The sequence below is a fragment of the Stylophora pistillata genome, chromosome 8 (genome assembly GCF_964205215.1).
Source record: "Stylophora pistillata chromosome 8, jaStyPist1.2, whole genome shotgun sequence".
NCBI classification, from domain to species: Eukaryota; Metazoa; Cnidaria; class Anthozoa; order Scleractinia; family Pocilloporidae; genus Stylophora; species Stylophora pistillata.
Window position 1 is genome coordinate 23,305,805 of NC_142526.1, and position 12,476 is coordinate 23,318,280.

The 12,476-nt window shown below is 37.8% G+C and overlaps 1 protein-coding gene across 1 annotated transcript; it reads right to left on the reverse strand.

Annotated features, from left to right (window-relative positions):
• Positions 1-4,646: 4,646 nt before the first annotated feature.
• On the reverse strand, positions 4,647-7,889 carry LOC111335599 (uncharacterized). Its single transcript, XM_022941553.2, has 2 exons — positions 7,590-7,889; positions 4,647-5,442 (listed from the first exon to the last, which is right to left on the reverse strand). Exons 1-2 carry the CDS (start codon positions 7,886-7,888, stop codon positions 5,109-5,111), a joined length of 633 nt encoding a protein of 210 aa, XP_022797288.1. The 5' UTR covers position 7,889; the 3' UTR covers positions 4,647-5,108.
• Positions 7,890-12,476: the final 4,587 nt, after the last annotated feature.

Consider the following 12,476-nt stretch of genomic DNA (forward strand, 5'->3'; position numbering starts at 1 on the left):
AATGACCTTTGGATGACCCAGTCATCGTTTTCAAGTTCTGAAAGTCATATTCCTATGAATTCTTTATACGAACGAGTCATCGAAACGTCATTCTAAATTATTGCCACTGACTTTTATGTGGATATACTTTGAATAAACCTTTTATGTGGATATACTGTGAATAAACCGTTATTATTATTATTATTATTATTGTTATTATTATTATTATTATAATTGTCATTCCTAATTCTATTCCAGTCCTTCACCCAAACCTTTTCCTTGTGCTCAATTTTGTTCAATACATTTAACAAAACGACGGTGGTTTAGCTTGGTCTATACCCTTATCGACAACAATACTCTTCATCACATGTTGTGGACCCACGAGGTGATACCAAGTGAGTCCGCAGAAAATAATAATAACTTTTTAAGCGTTAACCTCTAGGGGTTAACGCTTTAATATCACACGATATTTGTACTCCAGAAATATCCGCGAAATTCGACCGCACTGAAATAACAATTTGGTGCGTCGGATAATAAATCTCTTATTAGACGTTTTGTTTCCTAGTATCACTGACTATTTTTACTCGTTGTTTGTATTTTAACTCGTCCTACGGGCTCGTCAAAATACGACATAACTCGTGAAAATAGTAAGCGATACTACACAACAAAACGTCTAATACAATGTATGTATTCCATGTATAGGAAAACCTCCAGCTAGTGAATTTAACCGGATCGCTTTATTTAATACCCTGCCTTGGCAGCGACACGACTCCGATCGACGCTCAAAGATTTCAAGAGCAGTTAAGACAAAAACAAAAAGTTACGTAACAAAATTTTAAGATAGAGAGAGAAAAAAAAGCATACTTAATAAATAGCACCTAAGCCAGGTTGACACGTGCGACATAAATGCAAACTACGTTCACCCGTCAAACGCAAACGCAAACGCAAACGCAAGTAAGTACGTTCACCCGTCAAACGCAAACGCAAGTAAGCTACGATACGCAGGTGTGGTGAAAGTGTTTTTCCAAGATGGTGGGCCAGAATGTGGCTTTTGCCGCAACAAGTCCAGCTTCCTGCTTTTCCAATACAGATTGCTTAAGAGACGAAAAATTCGTATCCAGAGGTCGAAGAGAAGAGCTGGGAGCATTTGTGTTAGGCCAGTCTTTTGACGAATACATTGTCAAGGATATGTTCACAACTTGGTTCGTGGGTCACAACTTGCGGCAGTGAGTATTATTTCACGTATTTGAACACAAGAGTATTTTTTAAAAGAACTATATTGGCCCTACAAGCAGAAAAAAAAACCTCATTCTGTAGCAGTTCACATTCTCGTGTCCATACTGATTACCCCTGTAAAAATGGAACGACTGAGTCAGAAAACAGTTATAGCTGATCGATGACACCATTATCCAGCTTGGCCCTTAGGGACGGGTCATTATTAATCAACGGGGGTGAGGAGGAGGTGAATGTTGAAATTCGTTGGATTTCGGTTATGTCGCAGTAAAATTTACCTGATCCTACCATAAGGCTCTGAAGTATTCAAACCATTCCCCTCATTGGCAGTCAATTTTCTTTAGCCCTGCTAGAGGCTCTGTTAGCAACGACTGCGCCCCCTCCCTTCCCCCCTGAAAAACCATGTGGTCCCCTCCAAAATCCTCCAACTCCCCCTCCCAGGTGATAAAAAATTACTAATTCCTGATATGGACCTTGCTGTTTCAGTGCCCTGTTGGAGATCACGTAACGGTTCCAAAGGGATATTTCCATTGAAAAATTGTCATAAATATGATCGAATGTGCTCTTACTTTTCTGAGAAAGGGAGCAACAAACTTCTTTATGATTTCAAGTGATCTTTCTGGAACAAAATTATACGGCATGTAAGAAGTCTGTAAGTAAATACCAAAAAGGTGATTAGTCATATTCGCACGCGCTGATTGGCTGGTTTAGAAGTGATTAGCAAGTATTAGTCACCTCCAAGTAGTCAAAGAGACAAAATCGTGCTTCAAGAGTTAAATTTTCGACCATATTGACAGACGCTAATATCTATGGTTTTTCTATGATATGTGCTCAAACAATTATTTACCTCCACTTTAGTGAATAACTTTTAATTATACGTGGACTACCAATTCAACATTTGTTACACACCTACATAACAGTTAATGCTCAAAAAATCTTCAGAGTTAGGCACGATGCTCGGAAACACCTTAGTATGTGGTTGATGAGAGGACAATGAAATTTCTTGATAAGAGGCGATAGCATGGAAAAGCAAATTTCTAGAAGGTGGCTAAAGTTAATCGCATTCATTAATTTTGAATAGGAGCATTGATTAGGTAGCAGAAACCTGGGGGTATATAGATTAAATTTCAACGGAAATGAAACAAAGAAAGGAATAAAATTAAACTCTAGCAGGATCGACGTACCAGAAATGACGTAATAGAACAGCAAAATTAACCTCCGGCCACAAGCACATGTATCAGTGAAAATGAAAAGCTCCATGAAATCACGAAGTCCCGAGGAAACAACTTGAAATTCCTTGACTGAGTTTCGTCAGAAGTCGCTTTTTGGCTACACGTGTAAAATTACGGTATATCTAATGGCGACTACATAGTGTAAGTTCGGCCGTGAAAAGAAAAACAATGTTTAAAACACGCACACAGTGAACATAGCTAAGAAAAACATTTGGCAACACAGCTTTTAAATCATAATCTGAAAGAGTTAAGGCTCAAAAACCTGTCACAGTCCCTTTAGCTATGCTGGCCTGCAGGCTTAATCATGTGCATTTCAAATTTGTGCGTTTTAAGAGGAAAGATGAATTTCAGATACGTGCACACAACCAAAATGTCAAAAATCTCCAACAATGATCTATCGTTCCCAGTCAGAAAACTTTTGTAAGTTGCCGTTAGAGGTTCGATCAAATAGTAAGATCACGTTCTATTTGAACAAGTCTTTTCCAGTCAACGAGTACATTCTTCTGTCAATTAATATCCTTTTTTTAATCCAATTCAACCTATAGTTGGCTATCTGTCGTGTGACCAACTCAACAACCATTTACATCAGTGAGCAGACGGCTCGCTTACGGCGACACTAAAGGGTGAAAAACGAATTTAATTTTACCATGATGATCCTTAAATCATTCCAATAGCAAGATTAACACCTTTATGGTCACGTATTTGAATTGGTGTACTAAAGTCTGAAAGCAGACGGAAAAATTTTCAGTTTTACGCATGGCGGGAACGTCATCTTCAACCTCTCTAAAAGATACTCGTGAGTTAAGAGGTATGTCCTCTGTGTATGCATGCAATTTCCTGGATTTTGAAAAAGCAGTCGACTAGAAGGATACCCAACTTTCACGTACGGGAGCGTGTCGTGAATGCCTTGTTCATTACCAGTTTCCTTAGTTCATATCGCAAATTAGAAATAGACACCTAATGTGCTTTAGTACGGTTCACGATCTTCGTGATGTAACTTCCTAATTCCCTAAGGGCGTAAAACATACAGCGATTGTTTAATTTTTACAGTTATATATGAGTACTTTTGCAAATTGGATTTTTATTTTTCCTAATAATAATTCGAATGACCAAAGATATGATCTAAAGTTTTGAACTTTCAACGAACCCCCTCAACAAATTTTATTGAACGGTACATGATGTGAGAAGTATATCGAGTGCTATATAGTGATTTTTTCGAGATTCAGAAAACGTGTCACAGTTCCTTTGAGATTCTCTAAGTGCACAGACCAGCAGGCTCTTAAACATGTGGATTTCAAACTTGTATTTTTCAAGAAGTAGACTTAATTTAAGGCAAGTGTGCAAGGATCAGTTTCCTCATAATAAGCAACAATGTTTCATCGTTCACTATTAGAAACCGTTTTGAAGCTGCCACTAGAGGTTCCTTGAAATGGCAAGATCACGTTCTATCCGAACACTGCATTTTACAGTCAATGACTACATTCTTCTCTACGCCATATATTTTTGTTTCATCCAATTGAACCTGACTATTGTATAACCAGCTCAACATCCATTTGCATTAGTGGCGAGTTTATAGGGCGACGCCAAAAGGGAGAAAAGACTTAAATCTTACAAGCGTTTGCCATGCAAAAGCAAGATTATCAACGTTATGGTTACATATTTTAATTCAGGGTTTGCTTAGAACTGAAGACAAAGGGAAAGATTTTCAGTTTTGCCGTATGCCGTGAACGTCATCATCAGGCTCTCTTGTAGCTCCTTGAAAGCTAAAGCGCATGTCTCCTATGCGTCTGTTCAATTTCCTAAATTTTGCAGAAGGAGTCGACTTAAAAGATATCACATCTCCCGTACAACAGAGTGTCTGGAAAAGCTTTGTTCATTACATGTTTCCTTTCATTCCGCAAAGTGGAAATAGACTCCCAACCTACTTTAGAGCGGTTCGGTATCTTCGTTATGAAACTTCCTATTTCTTCAGGGGTGTACAACGAGCAGCGATGCGAAATTTTCATGGTTATGCTTCATGTCTCCTGACAGTATCTTGAATATAGAAAAGTTAAGATCTAAGGTGTTCGACTTTTAACAACTCCATTGACAAAATTGTATTGAAGGGTACGTGACGTGAGAAGTGTATCGAGTGCTGACTTTTGACATAAAAATACCAGTGCTAAAACATTTAGTACACCCATACCAAACACATTCAAACTCTTATCTGAGGATGAGAGGTTTAATACAAACAGTATTCCTTAAAACGAAAAAAGACTGAAACAATTCATCTGTAAACCTAATAGTATCACTTCTTTTCGCAAATTCTACCACTGATGAAAAATTAAATATGTCATTATCCATTGTAAAAAACTTTGAACGCAACCTTGCAGTCTTTAAAAATACTTATTTTCCTTAGAGACTATCAAATATTTCACAACGTTCCTCATTGAAATCTAAGATTTGTCTATCAGTCTTCACCGAAGTCTAACATGTCTTTCTGTCTTCGCGTTCACTTGCATTCATGGTACCTTACTTCGCGGCATCTTGGGACTTGGTACAGCTCTGAAGAGGCACTTTATAATGCTTTTCTACTGTCTCGCCCTTTAGAGGGTGCAAATCCACTCGTATCTGCGTCCAATGATTTTTCTTTGAATCACATCTCCACAATTCCCAGTGACACTTTCATCCAGAAGCTATGGCAGCAGTTCTGCTTGTCTTGGGTGTTGGTAGATCGTATTTGAGACGAATTTGTTGTCGGAGAAGTTTTCTTTGTTGCTTCTCCAGTTTGGCTTGTTTTTTGTCTTGTTCTTTCCAAACTATTGCTCTCGCCGTGTAATCTCTATTTTTTAGATTGTACTTTTTCTTAACATCATCAATGCGTTGTCTGCTGTCCATAGCTCGTTTCTCGTATTCTGCACTGTTCTTCCTCATAGCTATAATTTCATTGCCAGTTGTTGGCACTGAGAGACGTTTTCCCAACATATCACGGTTATTTCGTGGCTTGTGTTCTGTATTCCTGAAAAAATTTACAATAGAGCAATTTAGATACCGGTTAAGGAGTTCCTTAAAATAATTGGAATTGGGAGGGAATCACGAACAATGCTAAGTTAAACTGTTAAACGCCTAGTATCGGTATAGCACACGTATGTACTAATTTGCAGCCGTGTTATCCTCAGTGAAAATATTGGAAACAAGAAGTCAACCTTTAATGCAAAAACAGCAAAGGATAAGGCATGAAATTTTTAGCGATTCTTCAATTCATTTATCCTTTTCTTTGAGTACTTTTATTTTAATTAGCCATAGGATTTTCTAACATGTTTAAAAACTTTTAAAGGAGTTTTTTTTTTTCATTTTCGACACAGTTCACGGGTTAATAAGTCGTAGAAATATTAACTGTGGAATTCAGCATCACTATCATGCTCTGCTGGAGTCGTTGGTTGTTTTGAGGAAAACAAAGCATTCCTATATAAGGACATCGCGAATTATTAGTAAGACAAAGAAATATTTTGATTCCAATATTTATAGTTAGGTATGAGTCAGCTGTTAAACGATTGCCATAAGTAATACTTGGCTGAGTTTTAAAGGCCTTCTAAAGTAAAATTTTGCATGCAAATTCAAAACTTTTAACAAATTTTTCTCGTGTTAGATAACATGCTCGCGTTCTCAATTTGAAAGTTGCGTGAAGTCAAGACAAAGGCAAACCCGCAGGACATTTCGATCTGGAGTAATTTGCATCAGAAAGAGAAAGCTAAATTACTGAATTCGTAAATCGGCAGAAAAATTGTTTACGAATTGTTCTAAAGACAACTGTTTATTTGCCGGGATCCTTTCAAAATGAGAGTGGCGGATTTAGGAAAGTAAGTGAAGAGGTTATATTTAACCTGACAACAATAATTACAGATGAAACATTTAACAAGGAAAGCATAGTTATATGAGCAAAAAAAACGTGACATTTGTCATGACACGAGACTGCAATCTGAATGACAAGTTTTGGTGGACAGAGCAAGAAAATTCAATGCTGTTTGATTTAGCTTTGCGTGATGTTTGAACATCGAGAAAACAGAACGTGTTCAAAAGAACAAAAACGTCAAGTTCCAGACAAAGGGAATGTGTATAAAGGAAGATGCACGTTGACGTTTCCACCTGATTGGCTGTAAACGATGACAACCGATCGCACAGAAGCTGCAATGCTTAAGAATTATACTAAAAGTATATAGATGCACGTTTAAGGATCTATCTTGCACGATAAGAGGATGGCCTCTTTAGCAATTAAATTCTCAGTTTCAGTCAGTTTAGATGTCTTTTTGCGATATCATTTCAATTTTCTCTAGAATCATAGTTAATAGAGGGACTATGCTAGAATCAAGCTCTGGAATGTTCAGAGAATAATAATTTGTTTTGACGAACTTGCCGCTACCGCTGAATAATAAGGTCTCAATAAAATAGCAGTTTCGGCCGGATGCTTTCAATCCATGCCATTTTGAAACTCTCTAGAATCAAGTTCTAGAACGTTCAGAGATAAATAATTTGGTTTGACGAATTTGTCTTAACAAAATTACGTAACGCTTTGGTAGAAAAACTGAGACTCGTTCAATCAAGAGAGTGTCGGCAATGTGCCTTGATTCAAAAAAGTTCTAAGAGATTCAGATAGGAATAATATGGCTGACTATATATTCCCTGGTGACAAATATTTTGTTTGGCGTGCATAATCGTTTATGCACTCTGCGTGTATTACAATTCCTGCAAATCTAAGAATTCTGCATTTAAATGGTTTGAAAAAATGTTTCGGGCCTTATACAGACTGTCAATAAAAATTAATTAAGCGTAAACTGACTCGTAAGCTGGTGAGATATCACTTTATTTGTGAACAAGAAAGCGTCAAGTAACCGTCGATGAGAGTTAATAACTTTAAAGATTACTCAGCATGCCTTCACTGCAGGAATTTGCTATTTTCGGACACTCTTACAAAGAAAGATGAAAGAGTGCGTAACCGTCATTCGAAAAGTGTCCTAAGGATCTCTAATTTGGCCTCAAACTCACCATTCCAATAAGCTTATCTACGGGTCCGTTAAAATGTTGTTCATCAAACTTAGATCACGGATAAGATAGGGAAATGTGACCATGCGACTTATTAACTTCAGTCTTGTAAAACTATTTCTTTACCTTTCGTGTTTGTTTAAGATATTGTTGTTTCTCCTCCAGTCAAGATACGTAATGTCGTCGAGCAAAGCCCCTTCGCTCAAACTCTTTCTCCTCTCCAAGAGATATTCGCGATACTCAGGGGCATCTAAATCAATAATGTAATCACCAGCTCCAAGCTCCGTGTCTGAATCCGAAGAAGACCCGACAGAAGGTTCTTCTGCCTCGATCGGTGGTGTGTCTACAAAATTTCCCATCGCGCTGAAGTCAACGTTAGAACGATTCAAGTTGTGTCTGATTGAATAAACCCTCGAGGTCAACATATTTATACAGTGGAGTGCCTCGCCTTTGTCTTCGTTACCCACGTAAACCAGCTAAGTGCTAAATTTGTCTCGGAAAGATCCGAATGCTGATTGGCTGGCATACGACCCGAACTAATTCCGAGGTCAATACGAACGTGAGCGTGCGATCACGTATGTTTTCGACAGGAGTGCTATAACGGGAGTTGGGTTAATCGTTTAATCATTCAAATGAAAAGTGAACGCGAAACCACACATAAAAAGTAAATAACACATATAGAGATGGGCAGCAAGGTCAGATGTTGTTCAAAGTACAAACGCAAAAATCAAATTGGTCAAAACAAAAGGGACATTGCGTCATTCTGATGAGCTGGTTGAGTGTCCCACTCAGTTCAACAATAGACATCTTATTTGGCTATTAAGTTACTATAAACAACGAGAACACTGCTTTAGCGTCTTACGTCTCTTTCAGTAGCGAACTTCATAATATAACCTCTAGTAACAACAACTAAAAAATACTGTTTCAAAAAAAAAAAATACAAAATTCTCCTTTTTTCTAGATGTGAGTGATTCGCATCGAACTATCAAAACAGGAGAAAAGTCATTTTTCTACAGGGTACTAAACAACAAGTCGCAAAAGTTTTTCTATCGCTAAATGTAATTCTTTTGTTTATTCAGTTTATTTTACCTTTTCATTTTTTTTCCTGATCTGCTTGGCCAAAAAATCAGGTTATTGTCGTCAACTGTCAACTCTGGATTCATCACAAATTGAGTTAAAGCAGTAGGCAATTATCAATACATCCAAAAATGGAAGAAGAGGAAATTATTTTGATACTGTGGACTCATCTAGCTGTTTATCGACTGTCTTATAAATTTTGTTTAGCGGCGCAAATGTCACGCTGTACGGGCATATTATTTACGGGTGTTGGCGAAAGCCAAATCAGTCAAGTCTACAATAACAAGACTAGGGTTAATTAGAAAAATTTCCTTGTCATTATTTGGAAAATTAAGCGAATAGAAAACTTAACTTAAACGCAAAAGAACCACAGTTTTACTGGAAGAGAAAAAAAGTCTGTTTGACCGTTACTGGTCGCAGAAGAGTCCGTTTGAACGATTTTGACTCCACTCATATGATACCTGCTGAGAGGTTCGGCATCAACCCAGCATCCAAATCCTGATCACACTATGATCTAAAGGTTGAGACCATCAGCGACCTCGGGGATTTCAAAGCTACTTCTCTTTTCCTGTTCTGAAAAGAATCTCTTTCTTAGTTTTCTCTGCATGGAAGTAGAAGTCTCGAGCTCTGATACCAAACAAATGTCAAGAATGCTACTATTTTTCTTCTTCTCTTTTTTTTTTTATTCAATTCAAGAGCTGAACTCGTTAATGTTTGCCAACAATACCGCCGTAATTTTTGAAGCCGTAATTATTTCCAAAACTGCCAAGTCATTGAATAATCACAGTGTAGTTTTGATTGTTCAAACGCAAGTTCATCGTTTCGGTTTGGTCTCAAGCTCAAAGAGACAATCTGCAGACAATTTTGCGAAACAACATGTAATTTTGTCTCAGCTGTACCACCTCCTTAACACTGGTTTAGTCTTGGGGGCTAAAGTTATTTCACGTAGGTCATAATACGATCTGACTGTTACTTGACATTCCGAGAGAATGCGCTGACGCCTGCCTGGGACTCCGAATGATTCATTTTCACCATGGTGTCATGAGCAAGTGACCTCAACGCTTTTAAGTAACGCATTACTGTAAAGATATAATATCGTGTGGGGGAGCTGAACAGTTTTGGCGCTCAGTATTCTATAGCTTGTTACAACGAGATCGAAAATAACCTCGTAATTAACTACAATATATTTAATTAGCTATTGCGATTATTCAAATCAAAGTCGACATTGTTATTATGGAAAATTAAAAACAAAGAAAGGTCCGCGAAGTAACAGAGGTGGACTCTGGGGGAGCTGAAGCTCGCAGTATCAGGAAAGGCTTGGGGACGCTTTTGTCAAAAATAATTAAGACAACCGAGAAATATCTAGACATACTGATCCATTAAAGTAGATTTAACAAAACTTCCACAGGAAACATCCAGATTTGGAACAGGAGAACTTTGTGAGGGATGTGTGAGAGTCGCAGGATTAAATCAATTTCCATGGAAACCGACAAACAAAAACATAACTCGCCCCATCCGGACCACCATCCATTGTTTAGCGACGTCGGCAACAAGCTGAACACCGATACTGTAGCCTTTCTATGATTCATCAACTTTATTCGCCCGTCCCGTAAAGAGACATCTTCCCTTTTTTTCAGTTCTTGAAGGACCTAAGGACCTCCCATCATAATCACGAGCTTTGTGAGCCTACTCTTAAATTCTAAAATCTTTTCTTCCACATGATTATTTCTCTTTAGGCGATGATTATCAGATCTTTTCTTTTCTCCGCATTTCAGTTTAATGTGGCTTCTTTGTGGGAGCCGAAAACATTTCAAGACGTCAATCACTGAGCTGATGTTATATCAAGTCCTTTATAAAACGAAACAGTGAATAAATATCGGTTCCAAAGACATGACGACTCGCCTGTAGCTTCCGCGTGACCTAAATGTAATCAAAATATGGAATCAACTTAAACAGCGAAAAATCGCGCTAACAGGCGCGCAAAGCAGTCGTGATTTCAACATCACATCGAGAAGTTTATTTCCACGAAAAACCAAAACTTAATTTCTTAGTTAAGGCAATATACTTTGTTTCGACAAATATCGGATCAATAGTTCTGAAAGCAGTGGAAAACCTTTTGCTTCTATATTCAATAAGACCACCCTAGTAGCAACTTAAAAGAAAATAACAAATTACTTCACAGAAATAGTATCGCTAAATATGAGGTAATCCTCCTAATGATGGCTGATTAGTTGTAAATCTTTTGTGGTAAAACATCCCGGGAAGGGATATGGAGTAAACGCGAATTCAGGGCGTAAGGGTCACTTAAAAAGCTAAATTCAATTCCCATGGAAACCGAATAAACAAAACACCCACTTTCCCGGGCCAAGATAGAGTGATAAGCACGAAATGTCGAGCAGTGATACTGAAGCAACGTTAACCGGCACAAAGCATTCCCAAGGAAATATGCTCGTTCAGATTGGATATATAAATATTAGCGCTATTTCATTGGATATATGATGTTAGTGCGTGAGACTGTTACTTGCGCCATTTTAATGGGTTTGGAAAATTCTAAGAACTCTTTATAGAAAGAACGTGTAGCCAACTTATTATTTCATCAGTGTGTTGGCTAAGAAGTCTTTCACATGGCAGCAGATTTAGTCGTGACCAAAGCACACGCTAAGGGTGCTAAGTTGGAGCGTGTACACCTTTACTTTTTCATTTACCGAAATGTTTGAATGTGCATTCAACCCTACACACATCAAAGGAATTCAAAGAGGAATATCAATGCATATTAAGCTGTCAAAATTTCTGAAGTTAAACAAAAGAAACACGGAAGCACTTAGTCGGCATCTGTCCGTTCGAAGGAAGTTCCTTTGTATTCAAAGCTCACTTAAGCGTTCATTTTGAAAACGTAGGTTGACAAACTGTGTGTCACGCGGTAGTTCTGAGAAAAAGCCTTCATCCAGTGTTTTAGCTTACTTCCTTCGGATAATGGGAAAAAAAATTATAGAATTCTTCCATCAAAACATATCGAACACGTACTCGGCAATAGAAAAAAGAACAATAGACAAATAAAGAAACTCTTCGACCGTTATCCCACCAAAAATCCGGTTTCATAATTAGGATTCAGTGGAGCACAAAAGTCCTCATTATATTTGAAAAAAGTTTATTTTTAAACTCTTCGTTTGTTTTTTTTCCTCAATCGCATCGAAATAGGCTGAAAATAATATTTCTTTGTTATCACTGCGCCCAGTTCCTCTTGTATGCATCACTATTTAACAAGGACTTGACTGTAAACCGGACAAAGGGAGTAAGTTTCTAAAGGTGCTGTGGAGCTCTGACGAAGGGCTTACGCTTTATTGTAAACTATTGCATTCATGATGCGTCCTTTTGGCGAATAAACTTTCCTTTATAAAAAATATAAACCAACTTCAGCAACCCAAAACAAGGATACAACCTGTAGGTATCAACCTGTAGGTATCAATATCAACTGCTCTAATGAGGGCATTTATAGGCAGTGAACTTTAACGGTTTTTTAATACTGAATTGTTGATATCAACGAGTAATTATACCTGTACGGTGGAGTCCATCAGAAACCCAAAAAAGAGAGATTTGTTAGAGAAGCACAAGAAAGGAATGCCACACTTTAGGGACACCTTACACGAAAAAGATTAGTAAAAATGGGAAAGGTATTGTACGATTGAAGATTCACCGAAGAATATTCAGACCCTCAGCTGGTTTCGTGTACTCTTCCTCCGCTTTATACATTATTTAACAACAATCCACAGAGAAATCTAGTTCTTTAGATGGAATGTATTCCCAATTGTCAATTATGATCAGCAACTGACCGCAAGTTTAATGTGGGGCGTACTTCATGTAAGCTTCACACTCGACTGGGTTTCATCTACTTCGTATTCGACATTATTCATATCCTAAGTTTGTGTGTCCGTGAAA